Genomic DNA, 26094 nt, shown 5'->3' on the forward strand with positions numbered 1-26094 from the left:
TAGTGGTTCCCAAAGTGGGCGGTAGCTTTTTGGGCGGTGGGAGCGTTAATGCTGAATAGTGCTTGTTACGGGGTAAGGTATGGAGCGCTGAGGATAACCTAGGGAGCGGTGACCCGAAAAAGTTTGGATACTACTGCTCTACAGGCTACATTTTTAAGGGACCGGTATATGGTTGTTTGCATTGGCAATATGCACTTTAGAATGAATGTTGCTATGGTCAGGTACTGTTCTTTATATGTGGTCATTATGTGATGCATGTCCAATGGCTGTTCCAGTGTACAATAATAAAAAGAGGGAAAAAAAGAAGAGCCTATACTAGGCCCCCGTACACCTCAGAAATTATTAGAAATAGAGAAAATGAATTTTGCAAGATTAGATAACACCAGTGTCTGAAAGTGCAATGAATTAATTATAAATATATTTTTAACATTTTTTAAATTATCTGCTCTTTTTTTCCCAGTTAACTGTGAGGTTCAGGAAGTGAAAAATGACCAAGAAGAGTCAGCAGTATTGTGAGAGATGCACATCTAAAGTAAGGGCCGTGATATATATTAATTTACCTAAATTACACCCATTAATTGTACACCAAATATTATCTAAGATGTACAATAACCAGCGAGGAAAACCCAAGAAATTCACATTCTTTTATAAATCAAATGCAAAGTACGAAACACATACCGCCCCGGTTGCCTAATGGTTAGAGCGTCCGCCTCGAATGCGGGAGGTCGCGAGTTCGAATACCGGTCGAGTTATACCAAATACTTTTTAAAAAAAATGGTACCAACAGCTGCCTCTCTTGGCGCTCAGCACTAAGAAGTTAGTATTAGCACTGGTCGGCCTGGTGTCAGGATAATGTGGGACATCATGCTACATGTAAGCGGCATGATGCCCCAGTGCTAGACATCACTATAAAATTGCCACACTGTAGATATCGTAGCGATATGACTTACTTTTGTTTTTTAAGCTACGTTAAAAATCCAAATCACACACACACACACACACACCTAAAAACGCGACCTTATGTGTTAAGAGCATACCAAATAGTTTTTAAAAAATTGCCCCTTTTCCTATTTTGTTGTGATAGCTGCTAAAATGAATCTATGTCTTGAATGTAATTTGAAATAAGTAACATTCTTCATAAATATGTGTTAACATGTATATTTGCGTAACGTCCGTTCTCTAATCTTCAGTTTCGGAAGTGAGTAGTATTGAACGTTGTCAAGCTCTTTACTTTCGGAGAACAATAAATCATGTATAGTATCACGGTACCAATTGTTTTTCCACAGAGGTCAGCAGGCGTATCACACACTGTCAAAGAGATCAATGTTAGATTGTCACCTTGACAAGGACAGAATCAGGTATCCAATCGCATATAAGAGAGATAACTCTGCTGCTAATAAATAGGGGTACGAGTTATCCAGTTTTAACAGATGCATTTTTAATGATGTGTATGACATTTATTTTAATTTTAAAAAATACAAAATATTAACTAGATATGAACTAACATAATCTTAAATGCTGCCAAGAGACTCAACATCTTTTAAGCCTGTCAGAAACTACAACTCTTACATAATGCACCAATCACTGCTCTTATTTCTGAATACAGTTTCCCCTGCACCTTAAGCTCTGCCCACCAGGGGCTGTTCAGTTGATACGGTTATACCTTATGCACTCCACACTTCCATATTGCCTAAGTAGAAGTGGTCGTTTTTGAAAAAACACCAGAACTTGTGAAGATTCGATATGCTTAGACTGATAAGTTGTTCTCCGCTACCAGCCAAGTTGATAAAATAAATGACCCAGATCACTTGAAAAGAGAGAATAATCATATTCGCAATTTTGTGTTTTCTGTATGCACGTGTTTGTGTACATCTGTGTTGTTAACAACTAAACTTAACAACCCTTTTACCCCATTTTTTTTTCCGAACAACAGTATGCATGTGTGAGAGAATATGGTAGTGTCTATCAACACTTCATTTCCTTGCATGTAATTGCATGTTTGTATGAAAGTATTCGTATCAATACTTCCTGCTCATTTCGTTGCATTGCAGATGTGCGTGTGTGTGTGTGTGTGTGTGTGTGTGTGTGTGTGTCAATCGAAGAGGAAGAGCGCGCGTGTGTGTATGTTTAAAAAGTATTCAGTGAGTGGGTGCTGGATTGTATTTGTAGATTTGGATTGTAATGATGTTGGATTGTAGATATAAATTCCCGTTTGATCCTATAACCACGTTTGACTCCCAAGTGATCTTTTCCATGTACATTTATGTACCATTTAAAATAAGAATTCCCCTTGAACCCCAAGTAACATTTCCATTTAACCATGTGATCTTATTTAGTTCCCATACAACTCTAATTTCCACATGCAACAACTTGTATGGGTCATTTTGGATTACATCTATCTTGTTTACAGTTTTCTTACAGGTAGTATTCTGTGAAATACTCTATACTGAACTAATGTATTTTGGACTTGTTTTAGAATACAGTTTGTATGTATATCCGATTCCATATCTCCGGATTAAAATTAATAAAAAGGGCAGTGTCCCTTTTTGTCCCGATTCGGTTTTAGAACATTATTATTAGCAAGTGATTTATAATATCTTTACAGCAATTAATTTATACATGTAATGATACCCTAGTACGGAGTATAGGCGAGTGATGGATATGAATTGGATCAATCTGTTGTTTTTAATTATCTGGATCTGACATTTGTTTTTCTAACATTACATAGACCCAGATAAATGTATTTCATTAAACTTTTTAAATGCTTAAATGAAGTTTTTCAAATTAACCTTAACTAGTCCACTATTGTTCTAGTTTCGTATAATTATCTCTCTTTTCATACAGTCATTTGTTGCTTTAGTAAGCGAGTTTAAACAAAGCCAACATCAAATGGTTAAGTTTAGAGAGAGCTGCTATTCTTTTTGTATGAATCAATGTTATCTTTTACAATTAAGGTATTAGTGATTTTATCTTGCGGATGTATTTTTGACATTTTAATATTCATCATTTCATCAGATTCTTTGAAAACTCTATACTTTAAAGACTATTGATATTTTTCCCAAATTAATTTTCAGTGAGCGTGACGGCTTACATTTTTACAAACGTTTTCACTTTATGTCCATATTACTGTGGTTTTGTCGTCATTTATCTTCAAACCTGATGTTGAAGCAAACCATTAATAAACTGAGCGCTGAATAGAAATATTTATGGGAACTATAATCCACAAACTAACTTTATGTTCATTATTGTCCAGCTTTAATATCACAATTGACAGTATGTCCGCACATAGTACAGACAGCTATGGTTAAATAGGACCTCCTTGTCTACATCCCCTTCTTTTTGCAAAGAAATACAGTATTGTCGCAGAATAAAAACCGAGTGAGTCTTTGGACTAAATGAATAAGACAAACACAATGTGAGAAAGATGGAAATTTATGAATGAATTAATAAAGATAAATATATGATGTAAAAATACAATGATTCTCTCATGCTCTTAACATACGATTTACTCAAGTCACTCTACACAACAAGCACACATCGAAAATAAACCAAAAATATTAAATCAAAATGAAGTACAGATCCAAGAAACCTCATGGACTGCACATACGCCTCAAACAGTATTTTACACAATAAGAGATTCACATAATCTCGAACATAAATTACATTAAGATTCAAAATAATCTTATGAATACAAGTAAGATTCAAAATAATCTTATGGATATAAAAATGCAATGGAACAACAATTGATCCAAACGTTTGCTTCTAGACCCCTTGTACAGTCGCACGATTCCTTTGGTTGGCCCTGACTTATCGGCCGCTCGCACCCTTTATGAATCCACCACGTGTACAGTCATACGTATACACGTACAGACAGCATACAGCACCCTTTTTAATTTTGCTACGTCTACGTCCGTGGCACAGACATTCGTACATACATACGTACGTATCGACAGCACGTAGCATTAAATGTTCTGGAAACTCCAGATAGCTCTAAGGAACTTTAGACGGCTTCGGACAGCTTCAGACCGCTCTAGTCATATTTACAGTCACATTGACAATCACACTTCGGTGGCGCTCACCAGATAATATGTACTTTTGAGAGAGTGACGTATGTAAGGTGAAGTAGTTCGCATTTAAAACATGCACAGTGGAGAGAATGTTTGCATACCTCTATGCTACATTAATGTAATGTGGATGATATTTCTTTTGGATATTGTACTTTGGAAATTTTACATGATTTAAGCACACTGCTAACTAAAATGACTGCTCCCTTGTGTTAAAAAATCAGTCTGAATTAGTCTAAAGTACACTATAAATAGCAGCTATTAAAATAGGGAAAATGAATTTTGCCAGACTAGACAATACCAGCTTCTGAAAGTGCAATGAATGAATTACCAAATATATAAAATGTAAAAAAAGTTATCGGCTCTTTTTTATACAATTTACCTCTGAAGTTCAGGAAGTGAAAATGACCAAGTAGAGCTAGCACTTTTTTGACAGGTGCACATTTGAAGTAAGGCCAAGCTGTATACTCTATAACCCATAGTACACCCATCAATCATACACCAAAATAAAGGGAATTAAAGGTTCTTTGCATTATACCTAAGATATACAAGGTCTTTTTTAAATAGCCAATATAACCAGTGAGGAAAGCCGGGGACATTCTTTTTCTTTAAAATCCTAACCCTATGCAAAATGCGAAACTGTATAGCGCCACCTTCACAGCGACAGACACAATCACAGCGACAGTCACAATCAGCTACAAAAACAGTCAGCTACATTAACAGTCAGAATCAGCTTCAAACACAGTCAGCTACAAACGCAATGGAGAGCGTACACTCCTTGACGTGATCCAAAAACGACCAGTGTGGTTTCAGAAATTGGTCTTACTTAAATCTATAGGAGAGTGAGTACAAGTCAGGGTAGAATACCCGTGCATATCATGTTAGTCATGTTATCTCGTCACAAGTAATCTCTATGGCTAGGTACATGTTAATACAGTCGCTTACCTGGAAAAACACATTCACCCTAGATAACGTTGTACGCATGTACAACGCGAAATAGTCGAATAGTTTTAAGACAAAACCAAGTTATTTCTTTGCCTAATTCTGTGACAAATATAAATCCGTTCTGTATAACTGCTGATGAAATATCGCAATCCGTTTTTTTGTGCCGAATTCCCAAAATTAAATACTTTAAAAAATTTGCAGAATAAACGATTCTTCAAAATCCTCAAATTGACCAAGAATATTTAATTTTATGAACAGTCCATTATCCTATAGTTATCTGATGTTATTAGTATTATCATTATATATATGAAAAATCACTAAATAAAAGTGTGCGTGTGTGTGTGTGTGCTGCTGGTGGGTTTAATGAATAAAATTCGTGATTCGGATATTGTCTCCAACATCACTTTTACCCGTTGAGTTCTCCATCATGATCTTAATGTATAGACTATATTTAAAATAGTAACAGGAAGACAGCTATTTAAACTCTATGTTTGGTAAGCAAATAATACTATATTGTCTCTGACTGAATGAAATTTGTGTTACGAATATGTGTTCTTAAATAAGTAACAAGAAAGGTCAAAAGTCAACACGTTTTGTATAATTGAAAATATAATTTATTTCTTTAAATGCAAGGTCAACAAGTAAACATAACTTACAGTATAGTGAATATAACCATAAAGACCTAGGTAGTTGTATCAAATCCAATAGTATCGAGTAATCCGAATGAGTTGCAGTGCTAACTTGGTTTTGTCTTAAAACTATTCGACTATTTCTCGTGCTGATATATCGACATTACATAACGCATATTATATAATTCCTAAATGTTTTAAACGAATTCACAGTAACTCCATACAGCTATTATTCCAATTAATCTGAATATTTCGGACATTGTAATTCCAACGAATTATTAAATTAAATAAATGAATCAATCTTCTCAATATAACTGAATAACTTCCAGGATACGTAGTTACAGCTCGAATGTCTAATTCTCATTAATAATATTCTTATATAGATTGCTAAGCCGTAGTACAATTGAGACATCAATATTCATTCCGGAATGAATTGAACTGGTGAACAAGGTCATGTGGTTGACATTCGGCAATTAGAAATTAGGTAGGTTTGGTTTTCAAAAACATATGACCTCAATACACATCACATGAAATTTACCGTTGAATTTTATTAATGGCTCTACACACTGTTAGAGACCGCTCCGGTGGTCTAGTGGTAAGAGCGTCCACCTCAGATGGGGGTGGTCGTGGGTTCGAGTCATACCAAATACTTACAAAAATGGTACTAACAGCTGCCTCGCTCGGCTCTCAGCATTAAGAGGTTAGTGTTAGCACTGGTTGGCCTGGTGTCAAGATAATGTGACTGGGTCTGCGGCATGATGTCCCAGTGTTAGACATCGCTATAAACTGCCACACTGCAGACATCATAGCGATATGACAAAAAAAAGTTAAAACTCCAAATCACACGCACACGCACTCACACACACTGTTAAAATGACTCATCCTACAGGACAAACCCGTTCATTAAACAACAAAATACAACAGTATTTAAAACGTTATTAACTCAATTATCTTACAAACAATGTTCATGATGTTCCCTTAATTGATCTTAAGATCAAACATGGTAAGTCATTCCATTTTTAATTACCTCAGGAAAACCCATCAACTCCTGGGGATTGTAATTATTCATCCTTTAGCATACACAAAGAAGATCTAGCCAGATAGCTGGGGGGGTTTTTTTTGGGGGGGGTGTATTTTTTTTTTTTTTGTGGTGACTTTGGGGCACTAAACTCGTTCTGATTGCTCCAAAATCAACATCTAAATTATCACTTGTCTTGAGTTGAGATTGGTGTACATATTTCCAATTTCAGTAAGAAATGCTTGTGATGAAATAACATTTTCCTCTTAAGTTTCTATTCTATTCTATTCTATTCTATTCTATTATATTCTACTAATCCTTTTGATTATAACATTTATATTCTCTAAGGCACACATTTTGATAGTTTTTCACACACACACACACCGTCTATTACACTCGGCTCCTGGTCGTATGCCTTGTACTTTATCGTTTCTTAATATATGTGTATTTCAACACGATTTGTGTGTAGGATAAATACAAATGTAAACCGCTTTTCTTTGACCTTGGATTTTACCTGGTATATTTATCAGGCGATCTTTTTATTGGACTGTTCGAAGGATTGACTGTAAAACATTCGAAAAGTAGTCCAACATTTTGAACTAGTCCAATTTCTCTTTGTCTGCTTAATAATGCGCCATCGATTTATTTGTTAATCGATGCTTCATTATAATAGTGTCCTTGGCTTAGTTTGTGTTTCGGTCATGTATAATTGACACGAGAAAGCGATACCTAACGCAAAACAAGCATACGACATATTTCATATCACCCGTATCGAGATCCATTTTGTTCGGATTGGTTCTGACGTGTTCTAAATCCTATTCATTCGATCAACGCAACATATATTGACTGTGGTGTACACAGGTAAAGCAAATTATTCACCTGGTAACAAATACGTGGAGAAGGGGTAGAGGTTTAACACAAAATGGTAAGTTTCATATCTTCAGTATATTAAGGTATCTTTTTGCTTTATACTTACCCAGAAATCAGGTGTATAATCAACAATCGTCCCCAGCATCTACTAGACTGTTGTTTTGTTTATGAGCCGATAGTAAATTGCTCTATGCGAGCGCGTCTCTTCACGCTTAAAAACTGCGCTATTTTCAGCCGACCAATTAATTTGGTACGTTAACGTATTTCGTTATATTGTTTCTTTTGATCGATAATGCGAATCCTATTTCTTAATAACACGACTAAACACATTCTTTATAATTATTATCAAGCTTTCTGCAATTTACATTTCAGGCATTATATAGGGTAATCGGGTTTCTCAGGCATTATACATGTTAATGAGGTTTCTCAGGCATTCTACATGTTAATGAGGTTTCTCAGGCATTATACATGTTAATGAGGTTTCTCAGGCAGTATATATGTCAGTGAGGCTTCACAAATACTTACACGTGCAAATATGTTGTTTGTTGTTTGCTTTTATAACTTGAATGTAGTTATCCTGTAAAGTTGGACGTGTAGTTTCAAATGTATATACATGAGTAGTTTGCAGGGAAATGCGCAAAATTTAAGCCCGTGCAGCTGCAACAATGAACGAACTAGACCAGTTTTTATGTTTTCTTTGCACAAAGCAAACATTGTATATAAATAGCAAACAGCCTGATCTCTAAACAACGAACAAAGAAATTGATAATTATGTTGGCATTCTACTGAAATATAACGTGTATAATATATTGTCGACTTGGGGGGGTATTAACTACGGTTGCAAAGATTCCACGCCTACTAAATAAGGTATTAAACATATATTAACAGTCTTTTAATGTTGATCAAAGACGTTAGTTTACATAAGAAAAATACCAAGGTTATCAAGGTTAGCAATGCACATAATTCTACATCAGCCTTCAAGTAAACGTTAGTGCGTATTTTTATTTCCCTCCACGATCTATGTATTTAAACAGCAGCTCTTTTAGTTCCCTGACAAAACAAACCAATTGCTGCCCTAATTTGTACTACAGTTTGTAACGATAGTGTCGCGATCTGTTTTCGGAGAACCGCGATTCCGCACTACTGACCAATCACCTTCACTCCGACCACCATCCGTACTCCCTGTTATAGATGAGATGGTGTAGGCTGGGGCCTAAGATCATTTAGCATGATGAGGGACAACATGTACAGACCTGAATATTGACTCAGTATGTGTTCAAAATAAAAATTACAATACTATCTTGGAATAGCCTTTTCCATGGAATTAAAGCTTGAAAAGTCACATTTTAATAATTATCATGTTTTCCAGTTGTAATGACTATAATACTAGCTAGACCTGTTTATAGACCACGTGAATATTTAGCTGATCCCTCATTCATGCCTAATATCTACATATAGAAATTATATGTGTACTGAGTGACTAGTAGAATAAACGCATGAATTAATATGAATCACTGCTGTACAACTTAGATTCGTCGGTGGCCCATGAGACTCCAACTCAGTGGCGTCACTGGGGGTGGGGTGGGGTGCGGACCTCACCGGGTGACACCATCAGAGGGGGTGACACCAAAAATGACTGCCTATAAAATTTGTGAATTTTTGTGCAGGAAGAAGGCCCATCGGGGGTGACACCATGAGTTACCGTAGAAGACTGTCTATAAAATATTTGAATATTTGTGCAGGAAGGTGGACCATGGGGTGACGCAATGAGTTACCGCACATGACTGTCTATAAACTTTTTGAATTTTTGTACAGGAAGGGGGTCCATAGGGTGACAACATGAATTACCGCACTGGGTGACACCAACCCATGTGACGCCATTGCTCCAACTCACTGAGGATCAACTGCGTTAGGATGCAGCATGCAGACCAATGTCTCTCTGATCTGAGCGCTGGAAAAACGGCGCAGAGGTGATAAGTCAGAAGAGTCCCCCTTCCCTCTGCTGTATACATCCTGGTTCTCCGTTTTCCTCCTCCTCGCCAAGTTGTTTTCCCTCGTTTCCCTACTTGAAATACGCACTCTTATAGCATATGAGGGGATCCATGCACACCATGAATACATAATCAAGGTCTGGGTGTGTTGGGTTGATCATACTTACTTCTTCATAACTTGAGAATGCTCTTCTAACAGTACCAGATGAATCTTCAAGACATGCACATATACAATAGCGCTTTGGTTTTGTGGGGTTTAGCGACATTTTCGGCACTTGATAGGCTATACATAGCGGCCCATATATTTGGTGAAGGAAGAACCACCTACACACGGGAAGATACTGGCAAGCTTTTTCACGTACCCAGGTTGGTCGAGCCGAGACTCGAACTCATGCGGACAGCGTAAGATGTGTGAGCGAGCCGCAAAAGGCGAGTGCCATGTCGGCCACCCCGGGCCTCATATGATAGGCAAAAAAATTGTACTACCAGAAAAGCTATACTGAGTCATAGAAACGCACCACAACAAACTACGCATACACAGACACGGACGTACAATTGATTGACATAAAACAAATTATCTGTAACAATGAGAATTTTAAATCATGGATAAAAAGAAAGATGCACTTTTCGAGGTCAGTTCATCATCATCATCATCATCATATTATTATTATTATTATTATTATTGTTATTATTATTATTATTATTATTGTTATTATTGACAATAATAATATCAATAACAAAATGTGGATTAAATATTACATGTAGTGCATATAACTGCGGTTAAAAAATTAATACCGAAATAGTATATTACATCCAGGATTAAATTTCAAATGCGTCTTACTTGTTTTTCGTTACCGTTCTTGTTTTGTTTTTTTTTTAATTCTGGGTGTATGTCTGATAGACAGCGGATTTCTTCTTCATTAAATGATACTTTACAGCGAAAAGGAAAACGAATTTACAAGTGTATGTTGAGTTTAAATCACTTCTTTTTCTTTTTCCAAAGATACGCAAGACAATTATTTTGCCTATTTAAAAGTTACAGATCATTCAGCAGACATGACGTCATCTTAACCGTCGTGAAATCTGGTAATTGTTTCATTTGCTCTTCAGCTCTGAAAATAAATATATTTTGCACCTGTTCCGAGGACACGGTGCAGTTTTCACTAAATGGCACTTCCTCACACGTGTGTGATTTCCATAAAATACGATAAGATTTATTTATAGTCGGCATGATTTGAAACACCAAAACATAAGCTCTAATGGGCTTTTTACGGATGATCAGTATAACGTCGGCTTAAATATCTACTTGCTTGTTTTGTTTTAAAATTATTGGCATCATTTTGAAGTGATTCGACTTGTATTATCACGTATAGGCTAATCATAGGTACACAGAGAACAAAGCTTGGTACACAGTTCTTTTAACTTAAATCGATATTTGTTTTTGTGTAACCCTTCCCCTCGTAGTCACTTTTCTCATGTCTTTCTTAGTCTCAAAATCTCGTTCTTTCAGTTCATTGCTCGAAACAATGTTACTATGTAAATAAGATGACCACTGAAATCTGTCAGTATCAACAGTATACGCCTTTACAGTGGGCTACCTCCCCTTAGACGGATTAACCCTACTGTAAGAATGATCTTAATTGGTAGTAAAATGCCATCAGAAGAAAACTGTATGCTTAAAAAAATGCATCACACTCATGAAATATTGTTTTTCTGCGATCTTTTCTCTACAATGGCTTTATTGCAGAATGTGAAAATTTTACTAAATATGTGGGAAGAACATAGGAATTCTTTACTAGCAGAGACGGAGCCAAGATAGCAGACGTCCTAATATGCCGATTACACCATAATGAAGCTTTACTGAACCACCTTTCACAGTCTAGTTGTTTATACCTCGTTTTTTTTATAAATTAGAATTCAGTCTGTAATAATGGTACAAGATATTATCCTGTCAACGTACTCGTATAATTAATGTGCAAAGATAATGTACTAAGCCACATAGGGTTATAGCACCATTGGACCTAAACAGCCTTCGGGCGGCGAAAGAGTATACGTTCTCTAATAAGTTCCGCATTTATCGAAGTTTTTGTTTTCCTAACGCTTTTGTAAGAGATAACTTATTGCTTTCTTATCCGTTGAAAATGGCTATCCCGATACACAAATGTCGCAATATTCACGAGCTCTTCTGCCCTGAAAACAAATATAGTTCGCTCCTTTGCTGATATCACAGTGAAGTTTTCGCAAAATGGCACTTCCTCACACGCGTATGATCTCCATAAAATACGATCAGATTTATTTATAGTCGGCATGATTTAAAGCAAGAATTCAACATCAACTGTAATGGGCTTTTTATTACCGACGTGGTAAAATAAAAAATAAAGGCATTAAATCGAACATGATTAGCAAGACATTCCAACACAGCATAATAAATATATACGATGGGACAGAACACATATTGCATAACTTAAAATAAAAGCAAGCAAAGCATGGTAAAACTGCAGTAATTAAAAGTGAATTCGGCACTTCAGATAACTATAAAAATACACGTTAGGATCTCAAGGATGAAAACAAAGTCTAGGTAATTTAAAACTAGGTTAATATCGAAACTGAAATTAAATTAAAAGCAAAAGCACAAATTGAGGACTTAAGCATGACGTCAGTAAGCCCTACGTAAAAAGAAAGGAGCACACAGTAGAACACTTGATGGTAAATAAGAGAAGGAAAGTAAGCCAAACGGTAATAAAGATATTAGCTGCCGTCTTCATCGCAGGAGATGTGGGAGGATGTATTATTTACAGATGTTACATTATAGTCATTGCAATTTTAGGACAAAATTAATGATCTAAACGAATAACAAATTGGATTGTTCTCTAGAGTGATTAAGTAACTGAATCCATAAAATGGCATCTACGTATCTAAACAGGTATTTTCCATCTACATTTAGTCATTGCCTACGATCAAGTGAGGATGCACAGTTTTGACAAAATGTCACCTCAGCAAGAGGTTTATTCGTGGCGGCGAAACTACCTAAAATTGAGACTTTGACTGAAGAAAAAAAAACGATTCATGTCAACATAAATATTCTTGGATTCTTCTTTCAAAAGCACACGATCTTATTGCTCAACTGTAGAGATTCGTCTTCGATTAAGAAATTCACGTCATCACAAAATACGTAAATGTGGAGTGGAACATTTTAGCACCTAAAAGTCTCATTAGCTATCACAATTGGGCTTGAGTTTTTTTTTTTTTGGGGGGGGGGGTGAGGGGATTTTTATTATATATAAGTGGAGTTATCAATAAGTCATCCACCCCACCTCCTCGATTTATCTTCAAAGTGAAAATTACCAATTATTACAATAGTGATTACGATGACATGCAATTCCAACGTATATTGCAGCATTGTAATAAAATCTGTTTTATTTTGAAGAGGGGTTTCAATCCTATTGTAATAATGACATTTGTTCCATGAATATTTGATGAGATCACTTGTCGGTTGAGTGTCAAAGTTAACAATTTTATGGATCTAATTAAAACGATACTCATATTTAAAAGTTACAAATTGTAATAATAATTACATTAGTGGTGACTATTGCGTGCAATTACAATGTATAATGGCATAACGTATGCTTTGTTGCCATGGGGATGAGATCCTGCAATTTCAATCTCTTTTGTAGTAACATCTTTTATTCCACGGATATTCCCCTAGATTACGACAGGTATAAATGTCAGGGTCAGCAGCCATTTGCAATAACTATTGCAAAAGGGTTAAGACTGCATGCATTCACAAAGCTTATTGTAATAATGTATGCTTTAATCAACAGATACTGCATGCATTCACAAAGCTTATTGTAATAATGTATGCTTTAATCAACAGATACTGCATGCATTCACAAAGCGTATTGTAATAATGTATGCTTTAATCAACAGATACTGCATGCATTCACAAAGCGTATTGTAATAATGTATGCTTTAATCAACAGATACTGCATGCATTCACAAAGCGTATTGTAATAATGTATGCTTTAATCAACAGATACTGCATGCATTCACAAAGCGTATTGTAATAATGTATGCTTTAATCAACAGATACTGCATGCATTCACAAAACGTATTGTAATAATGTATGCTTTAATCAACAGATACTGCATGCATTCACAAAGCGTATTGTAATAATGTATGCTTTAATCAACAGATACTGCATGCATTCACAAAGCGTATTGTAATAATGTATGCTTTAATCAACAGATACTGCATGCATTCACAAAGCGTATTGTAATAATGTATGCTTTAATCAACAGATACTGCATGCATTCACAAAGCGTATTGTAATAATGTATGCTTTAATCAACAGATACTGCATGCATTCACAAAGCGTATTGTAATAATGTATGCTTTAATCAACAGATACTGCGACTGCATGCAATGTCAACCCTATTTTAATAACATTTGTCGGGCGTATATTCCACAACATCACCTATCAATAAAAATGTCTGGTTCTACACCATGCAACGATTATTCATTGTAATAAATCAGGGCCGTATTATACAATAGCACAGTAGGTATGGTTTCTAATGCCTACCCAAAAACTACCATGTTTCTGAAAAGTGTGTACACAAAGAGACAGAATCATGTCAATATCAATCGTTTTGTGAAAGACTTGCCTATGGCTTATAATGACCTTAATTTGACCCTTATTAAATCAAGTTGCAAGTTGTAATAATTATTACAATATTGGCTATGATTGCATGCAATCAAAAGTCAAGCTGCAGTACGGTCAGTTTAATTAGAATACTGGTTTTGACCGCCTGTAGTTACAAACCCTATTGTAGTAACAGTTTGACAGCCTGTAGTTACAACCCCTATTGTAGTAACAGTTTGACCGCCTGTAGTTACAACCCCTATTGTAGTAACAGCTTTCATTGGATGTAGATTGAATGAAACCACTTGTCACAACAAACTCCAATGTAGACATCGATTCAGATCTAATAAAACTGAATATGGTGGTGTCAATGCCATATTTTTTTTTAAAAGTTGCACACTGCACGTTTATTACAAAATCGGTCCCAATTTCATGCAATCACAACGTATCAATTATTACAAAACGGAATTATCTGCGTACGATTTCATTCTCTAATGTAATGATTGATATTCAGTTAGATCAATTATCTGTATAATTGTCAACCTCAACAGCTATGCTGTCTAATTAACTAGAATATTATAGAATCATGTTCTGTGTAAATTGATTGGGACTTCGTAAAATTGATTGCACAATGTGTTGAAATTTCATGCCATAACAACACATTTCGTAACAAGTTTGGTTATTACAATACGGGTCGCGTCCGCATCCTGTTTCAACCCCAACTGTAATAAACTTATCTGAGGATACATTTGAGCATATGTTAGAGTGTTTTATGACAGGAGGGGTTGAATTTCTTTCCATTAATATTTTCGTGTGATACTGATCGGTTTAACTTGTAAAGTCAACGGCTTTTCCAATATATTTGAGAAGGATACATGCTTGCGTGAAGGTAATTGCGATGTGTTCTCTTAGAAAATACCTAGCATTTTACGCATTTACAAGTTATTCTGTAAAAATTTTTTTATTAATAATTAGACTATGGGTTGCGATTGCTTGTTGTTTCAATCACTACTGTAACTAGAACTATATTTCCGGCATGATTATTTCATTAGAGTACTTTAAATTCAAAGGTCACAGCTAACGTTTTTTCCCCCATGACTTGAAAATGAACATGACAGATTTAAGATTATGTTAATTTTGATTAAGCCTAGCACGGTGTATTACAAACTGGATCGCAACAGCAAACATTCACAACGAATTCTATACTTCAGTTCTCTTCCTTACATTGGGGGATGGGACTTAACTGCATTTTAACTCCTCAAATAACACTACTTCCATTACGAAAATTCAATCAGATCAGTTATCATTTTAAAGAAGGATACATGTACTGCATTGGTAAGACGGGTGGAAAGTCTATGAATTATAATTAGAAGGGACAGCAATGGTACCACATGATCATCACAAAAATAGGTTAATGTGAGCCATATTTAATGTTTCACTCAGTTTGTTTAAATTACCAATTTTAAGTTTCTTTAACATATGTTCAAACTGTATGATAATATGCAGTTTTACAATAAATGGTGCCGGTGGCGTAGGCTACGTTTTTGTGTCTTGTTCATGGTCAAAACTAGGATTGTGTACTCCGTGTGTATACCGTTTGATTTTGGACATTTTGATGAATAACCACATTCCAAACAGTTACCTTATGAACCATATTTCATGCTTCACTGATTTTGGATCAGGGTCACAAGCCTGCTCATGCAGGATTCATCGTTTTACGTTTGTATGTATTTATATTAGTCCAATTGCTCAAGAGCAAATAGAAAGGTCACTGTGACCTACATGTATATGGTTTAACGGTAGATCATCTGATTCAAAGATAATTTTTTAAATTTTAGAAAGAATTAAAACTAAATAAATAAAAAAAATTAAATCTTTCCTTATAAAAGATATTTCCTTCTAAAATATCACTTTCGTAATAATTTATTTTTGTTTGCGATGGTTAATGCCTAAAATGGCTGCTGGAGAGGTGAGTTATGGAATCGTTGATTACATTCTGGTTTAGTGAAGTTTAAGAATCTAACATAAAAGATATTAGTTGTTGTACGTGTATTTAAAAAAATATTTCAACGTTTTACAATAACTACAATGTTTATAGGTACTCCTATCATTACGAATTATTTACGATGAATAGTTTTTGTAGTAGACCTTGGAAGTACTATGGCCTAAATACGTAGCGTAATGACCAAAATGAGACGATACATCCGTAACCACTAAGTCTATACGTGCTATAACTTGCTGGCTTTTAAATAATCATATTATGTTTCCTGAAGATGAGCTTTTGAAGTTAGCTAAATTGGTGCAGATACGCATTATCAGTTAGTATTGTATTTTCAGCTTAACGGTTTTTTGGTTTAGTCATGCCCGGTTGTTTTCTTAACGGCTTCAATAATAAACAAGACTACTAATTTGCAATTATAAAACCTTGCTTACATGGACATAATAAACATCTACCGCCTACCCAAACAGCAAAAGAAACTTTTGTGGCTGTAGTCATGTCTGCTGAATCATTTTTCTTGCATTATTTTCAGTCGAGGCAACAGAAGACAGAGTGGGACGAAAGTAAGTGTTTATTTACTTGTTTGCGTATCTGTCGTTGTATGCCACGTTCTTTCTTGCTTTCTTTTTATACGCCTCTCTTGGTACATATACATCCATCTCTCTCTCTCTCTCTCTCTCTCTCTCTCTCTCTCTCTCTCTCTCTCTGTGCCAATCTCTGTCTCATTGTACATGTCAGTGTTTATGCTTCTGTGCATCTCCGTCTTTGTGTTTTCTCAGTCTTTGAGTTTAAAAAAAAATAGCAGTCATTTAATTGAATTGGCCAGATGTTAATAAAGTACGCTGAATTTTTTAATCTAAATCCAGTAGTAATAGACACAAAGCAAAGTTGTTCGACAATAGAAACAATCAAGTATTCTATATTCAGATAGAGACCAAGACAGGCAGAGAAACACAGACATGTGTGTGTGCATGCGTGTGTGTGCGTGTGTGACTCTAGTGACATATAAAATACATACATTCGAAAGTAGTCCGTTTCAAGAGCACAAACTGTTTTTCCAACAAGTCTTCCAGCGTCATGAATTTAGGTACTTAAGCCAGAGCCGTAGAGAGCGATCACAGGCCCTGGGATAAGAAACACCCGGGCCTCTCCTAGTTCTTGTTCAAACCAAATTTTTCTTTTATAAAATTAAAAAGTGTTGTTCGGCCCGGTCCCCCTAACAGGCCCGGGCCCCGGGAATGTATTCCTGGTTGTCCCCCCCCCCCCACTTGTCGGCCCTGACTTCAGCTATGCACCTCCTACCCACCACTAACACACAAAAACAACAAGAAGAAACATATCTTATGTTTTCTTTTTAGGAATCGAAGAGGCGTTTTCAATATTTGACAGGGACAGAGACGGGAAAATCTCCGTGGATGAACTGCGGTATTTGGTTCGAGAAATCGGTTACAACCCTACAGAGAATGAGCTGAGAGATTTGATGAAATATGCAGACAGAAATAGTAAGTTCAGTATTTTGATAACAGTTGCCTACGTCGCTTACAGTTTGTTATGGATTCTATATTTAACAATACTTTTCAAACATTCCTACACATTTATTTTTAAATTGTAAACTGCAACAAGATCCTATGATATAGTTTTTATTTTCAACTTCGAATCAGAATTTTTGCTTTAATTATATTTATTATAGAATATGATGTTCAGTGATATTTGGATGGGAATGTACGCTTCAGTAAAAGTGTATGAAATCCTGTGTTTGGGGACAACGTGGTGAACTTTATATGTCCTTCATATATGCCTTGGTCCTTATGCCTCGTACGAGAGCGAACGTTTTGCTTGTCCAAAATAAACATCTGGCACGGTGACATTTGAGATTACTAGTTTTTGTTTATAAAAAAAATACTCGTACGGTGTCACCTTCCAAATTCATATATATTCTTCTTCTCTACTTTGTTGATACTCTTGTCTACAACAGCGTTATGTCTTCATTAGCTCTGCTCTCTGTCATAGACTTATCTATCAAAATGATAGTGAGATAAAATTGTACCACCGGTGTGTTTTGAATTCCTAACAGACCATTTAAAAAGTACCAGATCACATGAATTTGATTGTTACGAATTTTTTCTTTGTACATGGCAACAGATATATGTGTGTGTCCTCCATCAAAACTAGGTTGATGTAATCAAATGTCCGAGGTTTACTCGAAAATACCGTATAAACAGTGTCCTATTGGAGACTATATCACTAATACGGGTGAATCTTTGAATGCAGATGTGTCGCATCCAGAAACTGAAACACTTTGACACTTTCATGGCCTGTTCACAGGATACAATAATTTCTCGGCTCTGCTTCCAATACCTTCTCACAAAATGACACCACATTTCCGGGATATTTTCAGCTTGTGACTTAAGCATTGTACACCAACACTGGAACATAGTGACCTGCTTTCCAGGGTCTACTTAATTTCCAGTTCCAAACACTTTGAAGCAATTGCCACAAATTTTTCAATGTTTGTGCATTGTCATCTCAGTTTTTTTTTTCTTCTCTTCAACATGTCCTTAAACAACTGACATACCCAGTGCAACAGAATCAGGGATATTTTGTGTTAGATTTCATTACAAATCCATTATAGGTACGTTCCTTCTGTTCCGCAAGTAGGACAACACTACACTTGAAACACCATTTACTGACCATGCTTTTTTTATCCGTGATATTTAGTTCTTCATTAATGGTATGATCGAAATTGAATCATCAGCATCACCCTATGTTTAATTTTCATGTAATTTCCCGTTTTATTTTAGAGTCTGGTGTGATAGAAATCAACGAGTTTAAGAGATTGTTACAAGAACAGGACAAAAAGCTGATGAAAAGCAATAACAGAGATGTCTTAAAACGTGCCTTCCAAGTATTTGACAGGGATGGTAATGGAAAAATTGACGCCAAAGAACTACAGACTGCAATGAAAACGTTAGGGGATACATTAACAGATGAAGAATGTAACCTTATGATTAAAGTTGCTGACAAAAACAGTGATGGAAAGATAGACTACATGGGTAAGAAATTATAGTGTTACAGTTGTTATCTGCAGCCACGTGTGCATTTGAGAACTAATACTAGTGTGTGATTATTGACCTTTTATGAAACTGATGCAACGATTTATCAACCATAGTAAAACGATATTCACAGAGGTCCTCGCAAGCCGAGGTGGATATAAAAAAAGTTATGGGGTTGATAATACCTTCTATCAAGCGATAGACGGACAAACACACAGACGGATGAACTGATGGACAGGTCTAAAGGACATTGCCCCCCCCCCCCAACTGATAAGTAATGCGTGATGAATAATTGACCTGAACTGCGATACTGTAATATGGATTGTAGTGCCAGCCTCCTCCCATTTTAGTAACCTAGTGACACACTGTAGGACTCACGCTACTAATCCAGCTGCCATATTAAATCGATGGAAAAAACATGATATTAAAATTCAATAACTTTAAATTTCTAAATGCTCATGATCAGATATATATATATATATATATATATATATATATATATATATATATATATATATATATATATATATATATATATATATATATATCAGTACTGAGAGATACATGTGTTTGAAATTTGTATTTTCAATTTCGCTTCAAGGAGTCAGGTACTAATTTCAATAGTAACTTTTCCAAAGTCAGGTGTGTAAAAAAAGAACTGAAATTCAATCAATGAAACATTACATATATTTTTTAAATTACATCTAGGATAAGTTCTTAATAGATTTTTTAAACTAAACTTTAATTTTCATTATCACCCAATCCTGGCCAGCCAAACCTATTTGTACTCTATTTAATCTTCGTCCACTTCTAGACTGGTTCTTATTCTTCCATATAATTAGTACCATGAGTCCTATATCCACCCTGGATTACTATGGCATAGTAGTAGTTCAATACATAAGTAAACTATGCACATAGATATGCTTGTCAAAGACTGCATTAGTGAATATTAAATTATATTGCAAATTCATTTACACCTAAAGAGCAATGGTGCATTTCAGGAAATATTTAAGTATTTGAAATTTATTTAGGGGAATCAGAAAAAAATATTCAGAGTTCTGTGTAATCAAAAATTACATTTGTTTGCTATTGCCATTTATTTCTCTTTAATTATTAGATTGAAATATATTATAAACCTTGCCATATTATGCAACAAATGAATAAAAAGTTATAGAGACCATTTTTGTGATGATGTTTAACTACCGAAAATGAGATTTAGATGACATAAATGACCATAAATTTCTCTGTAATACATATAATTTAAAGTTAAAGAAAGGTAGACTTAAGCCAATTAAGATAAAACATTTGCAGTTTCAAACATTTGCTGATGTAATTGGTGGGACACAAAATCATGAGGTGTCATCGCCACTAAACTTGGTGACAAGAGATCTAAGTGATCGTATCTTAGCAAATATAAAATTGGTGACCGTAATTACTCTGTAAATGGTCTTTTGTATATAGTTTGTATATTTGATTATATAGACACTAACCAATGTACTACACACCCCACCTTGCATAGTCCAGTATATGCACTCCACCAACCTCCACCATGTCATGGCAACTGTTGCCATATCTGAAAGTGTGTTTAAGATCCTTCTGAAAATCATTCTGAGGTTAAAAAAGTGTATTTGTTTTACTTGTTATCCATCTTTGGAACAAGAAGTTTTCATTTATTGTCAAGTTAATGGTAAATGCATATGTTGAACCACTCTAAGTATGTTGTTCCCTATAGGACTCACACTAATTCAGCTCACAAAGAGAACCTGTAGGAACACCTGGTGAAAAATTCAAGAGCGTAAAATTTCTGAATGCTTATGATCAAAACTATATTTATTGTACAGCCTGATCAAAACTACATTTATTGTACAGCCTGATCAAAACTACATTTATTGTACAGCCTGATAAATGATGCCAGCTTTTTGTGTTGAGAAGACTATATAAGCAGCGGTATTGTTTGGGATATACATGTGTGTGAAACATGTTTTCAATACCTTAGTAAGAAATCAGGTGCTAATTTAAGTAATGAGTTTTCTAAATTCAAGTGTGTAAAATTGCTGAAATTCCATCAATGGAAAATTGTATCTACTTGTTTAAATTACAGTTAGGATAAGTTATCAGTAGATTCCCGTTACTAACATTTGACTGTCATTATCAACCGATCGTGGCCAGCCAAACATTTTCTATTTTGCATTCACCCTTTTCTAGACTGGTTCCCATTTTCCATATATAGTACAGTGAGATTTATCCAGTAGTCACCAACTTAAAGTATTAAGCGCGAGATACAAATGCCTTCTTCATTTTGGAAGACAACTGGTTTTGCTGAGAAGAAAAGAAAATCGATATTGAGGAAAATTGAATGTCCATAATAATAATAATTGTCTTGGGTGGTGTTCTACATTTTTTGTTTTTATTGTTTTCATTTTCCTTTTGGGGCTGACTGCATAGGTTAGATATTTAAAGAAAAAGAATTTCCCTGGTTTTCCTCACTGTTTATATTTGATATTGTTAAAATACCTTCAAATGTCGTTGGTATTGTTAAAAGAACAATAAATTCCCTTTATTTGGTTGTTATATGGGTTCCAGGGTATTCACCTTGACCTTACTTCAGATGTGCTCGTATCTAACATTTTCCAGCTACGCCTGATCATTTTCACTTTTTGGACTTCAGAGGTTAATTGGAGAAAAAAAGAGTCGATAACTTCTTCTTTCATGTTTTGTATTTGGTAATTCATGTGTTGCACTATCAGAAGTTTGTATTGTTCAGTCTGGAGAAATTAATTTTTCTATGTTAACGAGTCCTAAAAACTGTGTATTTTAGACTAATTCAGGTTGATTTTTGTAACACACAGAAGCAGTCATTTTAGTTAGCTCTTTACTTGGATTACGTACGATGTCCACAAGTACAATATCCAAATAAAATTTCAAGAGAAGGCTAAAAACTATTTTTTATTTCTGCATGACCCAATCTTATGAGTATTACATTGTCTACATGACTTGGTCCTATGTATATTGCATTATCTGCATGATTCATTCCGGTGTGTATTACATTATCTGCATGACTCATTCCTGTGTGTATTACATTATCTGCATGACTCAATCCTATGTGTACTACATTATCTGCATGACTCAATTATATGTGTATTACATTATCTGCATCACTCAATTATATGTGTATTGCATCATCTGCATGACTCAATTATATGTGTATTGCATCATCTGCATGACTCAATTATATGTGTATTACATTATCTACATGACTCAGTCCTATGTATATTGCGTTATCTGCAAGACTTCGTACACATGGCTGTTGTTCTATTTTCAGAGTTTATTGATTTCATTTCGTCGAATTCAAGGAAGTAGACCAGGACGTACAATCCGTTACCCAAAACAACCGGAAACAGTGCCAAATCATATTATAATGCAAATACGAAACGAGGAGACTAGTGTTACTCTTACAGTAGATAAGATTTTCATTTGACGATTCAATACACGATTTGGGACGAGGTTTTTATGGGCAGTCTGCAACCATTGTTGGGGCGATTTCCTCAAAGCACCAAAAGCGACGAAGTTAACTAAAGGATTAAGAAACAACATTAGTCGCATATAATTTATACTAACAAACACACACGCAAAAAAACCAAAGTTGTGTATGGTGGTACAGTAGGTGACTATGATGACATTAGACAAAGTGACTGCGTGAGGTCGTTTACTTTCTGTTGATGGGACACCATCCCGTAGCTTCCAGAGATTCCTTAAAATGAAAATCATAGTTTTAGCATTTTAGTTAATATATCTTATAAACACAAGAAAATCAGAAGTGGACTTCTCAGGAAACTGTACGCTTAGTGAACCACAATTTGTCTGTACGTATTCAAGCCCTAAATATAGATGCATTTATTTTCCATATGGCAGATCACCGTACAGTCTTTACCACCGAACTGTAGCACTGAAATAAAATTCAATACGTGTAGTGTAAATAGAAGAGAGAGAGAGAGAGAGAGAGAGAGAGAGAGACTAATCAAAGCATTCATCTCCAATCACGTTCTTAGTGAATAATTCATATGTTGGATTTGTTTCCTCGTTTAATGAATAATCGATGTCTCTGATTTGTCTCTTGGTGTCATACGATGTCACATAGATATATAAACAATCATGTCTGTATTTGGTTATTTATTTACTTTTTACTCATCTAATTTATTTTACTTATTTTTGTAATACGTTGGATATGATTTTCATATGAGTCCATAGACTCACATATATGTATATGAAGTCCATAGACTCACATGTGTGTATATGAAGTCCATAGACTCACATATGTGTATAGGAATGTCAAATATGGTCCATCAAAATGACGTTTAATCCTGTTATGGTAAGCAGTTGGTATATGTTACGTCTGGAGTAACATACTGGAGGAATATATATATATATATATATATATATATATATATATATATGATCGATAGTTCAACATAAAGACAAAGGATCTCTCTCTCTCTTTCCCTCTGATCTGGCTCGGTATATACTATATTTAATTACATTTTCAATTGTTGGAATGGCTTTGAACTCGCTAAGGACTTTCCTCCATTCCTTTACAGCGTTCTGGCAGGCACCAAGAAACAGCGGTTACTGAATGTTACTGGTAAAAACTTAATTATCTGTTTCAAATTTAAAAAAAAATACATTTGATGAATTGATCACTACTCTTCCACATGATAAAATTAAACTACATTGGCCAAAGTATTCTCAAACATTTCTTTGCAAGAGAACTGTTTTGCCGACTTCAGCGAATTCACAGATTAGAGAAACCTTCATAAAGAAAGACCATAGAGTAACCATTGTTCGAATGTGGAGAAAGCATATAAAACCACATAGATGTAAGTTAGAATAAAGAATCTATTTAATCGAGGTTAAAGGGGCCGCATATCTATCCAATTATGTTAGAGCCAATGTAGGCATAACCCTTTTTCGAAAGCTGTTTATGGTTTATGGGTGTACCTCAGTGTGTCATTTGCCAGTCTCTCATTTCGTCATTAAAATTAATAGCATAGCAAAATGTTTCATTGTAGGAACTGACTGCTCAATAGACGTCGACATTTTTATCCGCTATAGATCAAGACGCATGCATACTAATGAGCTTCAGCAATATATCGATTTAGAATAGGGTTCGAAATGGCATGCAGAAAACGGGTTCCACTGTTCAAAACAAAAACCTTTTGACTACACTTTGGCAGATCACATAAACTTTGTTGACGACCCAAACGTCTATATTGATCGTTCACTTATCCTTGTTTTGAATGATACAAAATGTTTAGAACTTGTACTTTCCTTCCTCTTATGAGTTATATCGAGATCATAGGTAAGAAGAACAGCATTGGCAAACAAACTGGATCTAACAAGAATCGTGGCAGGCACAAAATCAATTTGGAGCAACGTAATTGGCCTTACTCCGGGTATTCTGAACTTCAGTAAAATCCAACGTTGTTTATGTATTTATGTACGGGTCAGCTGTATAATTTTATGCTTTTCAGATAGATGCTTTATCCGATACAAAATGAGGGACTTGAACTTTGGGAACATTTGAAAGTCCCCTTCAGAGAGCCTAAACCTTTGGGAGCATTAAAACGCCACCTTCTGAAACCCTTAAACTTTGGGAAAATTAAAACGTCCCCTTTAGAAAGCCTAAAACTTTGGGAGCATTAGAAAGGCCCTTCAGAAAGCCTTAAACTTTTGACGCATTAGAACGTCCACTTCAAAAAGCATTAAGCTTTGGGAGCATTAAAACGCCACCTTCTGAAACCCTTAAACTTTGGGAAAATTAAAACGTCCTCTTCCGAAAGCCTAAAACTTTGGGAGCATGAAAAAGTCCCCTTCAGAAAACCTAAAACTTTGGGAGCATTAGAAGGTCCGCTTCAGAAAGATTTAACCTTTGGGAACATTAGAATGTCCACTTCAGAAAGCCTCAAACTTTGGGGCATTAGAAAGTCCCCTCCAGAAAGCCTTACATTTTGCGAGTATTAGAGCGCTCCTTTCAGAAAGCTCTTCTTTCGAGGCAAATTAAACTTCGCTTTATCTCTTGTTTTTCAGTATCCTACCACACTATCTTCAAATTTACAGGCCTGATATCAAACCTAGAACATTCCAAAACCAAACTTCATTCCGCCTTATGGCGTACTATTTCGTCCCTTCTTAGAAACATAAAAAGAAACTCAATGTTGGAAATATTACAAAATTCTATATTCCCAAATAAACCACTGTGTTATCAAGACCTTCCATAATAATATTTATCCTTTGCGAAACAAAGAGACTTCAACAAATCGTCTTTTGTTTCGGAGTAATTTCATTGTGAAGAATTCCTCTTACCATTGCCACACGTCCTGCATAGGTTTATAAAGTTTGGAGCTGCCATTATAACATTCCATGGCACCATCAAAGATGGGTTACTGGAGAAAGCCTGCGTTGCTACTGCTCTTCATTGTGCTATCACGGTATAGTCCATCTAGACCAGCATATCGTATCGTCTTTATGCCCAAATACTTAACATCATTTTACGGGAGGCCGCGAGTGGCCCAGTGGTCTACAGCGCCATCTCGTCTCTATCTGCGTGGGTTCGAGTCTCGGGTTTGGCCAGTGTTGTTACAGTAGAACCTGTCTTGAAAAACCACCCCTTCTGCCAAAACATTATGGTCTCTTAAGACAGGTGGTCTCCCATTACTGTGGTATGACTATATAATCCATAAATATGTGCATTGTGGATAAATTCTCTCAAGTCAGGTGGTCTCACATAGTGGTTTTTCAAAACAGATTTTACTGTACGTGAGAAAGCTTGCCAGAAGCTTCCAGTGGGTGGGTATTTCTTTTGGGGATTTTCCCGGGTTATTCCTTTACC

At 35.5% G+C, this 26094-nt stretch overlaps 1 protein-coding gene across 2 annotated transcripts; it reads left to right on the forward strand.

Annotated features, from left to right (window-relative positions):
- Nucleotides 1-420: 420 nt before the first annotated feature.
- Nucleotides 421-23369, forward strand: LOC149783125 (neo-calmodulin-like). Of its 2 annotated transcripts, none has more exons than XM_089931349.1 (5): nt 421-532; nt 16688-16718; nt 17514-17657; nt 18957-19208; nt 22531-23369. In XM_089931349.1, the coding sequence occupies exons 1-5, from the start codon at nt 488-490 to the stop codon at nt 22566-22568; spliced, it is 510 nt and encodes a 169-aa protein (XP_089787475.1). In that variant the 5' UTR covers nt 421-487; the 3' UTR covers nt 22569-23369. The 2 variants fall into 2 exon arrangements, with proteins under 2 accessions (XP_089787475.1, XP_089787476.1); XM_089931350.1 differs by lacking the exon at nt 421-532 and adding an exon at nt 7236-7581.
- The last annotated feature ends 2725 nt before the right edge of the window (nt 23370-26094 follow it).

The sequence above is a fragment of the Sinohyriopsis cumingii genome, chromosome 14 (assembly GCF_028554795.1).
Source record: "Sinohyriopsis cumingii isolate HCF-2022 chromosome 14, ASM2855479v2, whole genome shotgun sequence".
Taxonomy (NCBI): domain Eukaryota; kingdom Metazoa; phylum Mollusca; class Bivalvia; order Unionida; family Unionidae; genus Sinohyriopsis; species Sinohyriopsis cumingii.

What these genes read in the sequence shown, in the direction of transcription:
- LOC149783125 (XM_089931349.1), top strand. Translation starts at nt 488, where the DNA reads ATGACCAAGAAGAGTCAGCAGTATTGTGAGAGATGCACATCTAAA. An exon ending in GAAATATGCAGACAGAAATA is followed by an intron (nt 17,658 to 18,956) that starts GTAAGTTCAGTA and finishes GTTTTATTTTAG; the next exon opens with AGTCTGGTGTGATAGAAATC. An exon ending in TGGAAAGATAGACTACATGG is followed by an intron (nt 19,209 to 22,530) that starts GTAAGAAATTAT and finishes TTCTATTTTCAG; the next exon opens with AGTTTATTGATTTCATTTCG.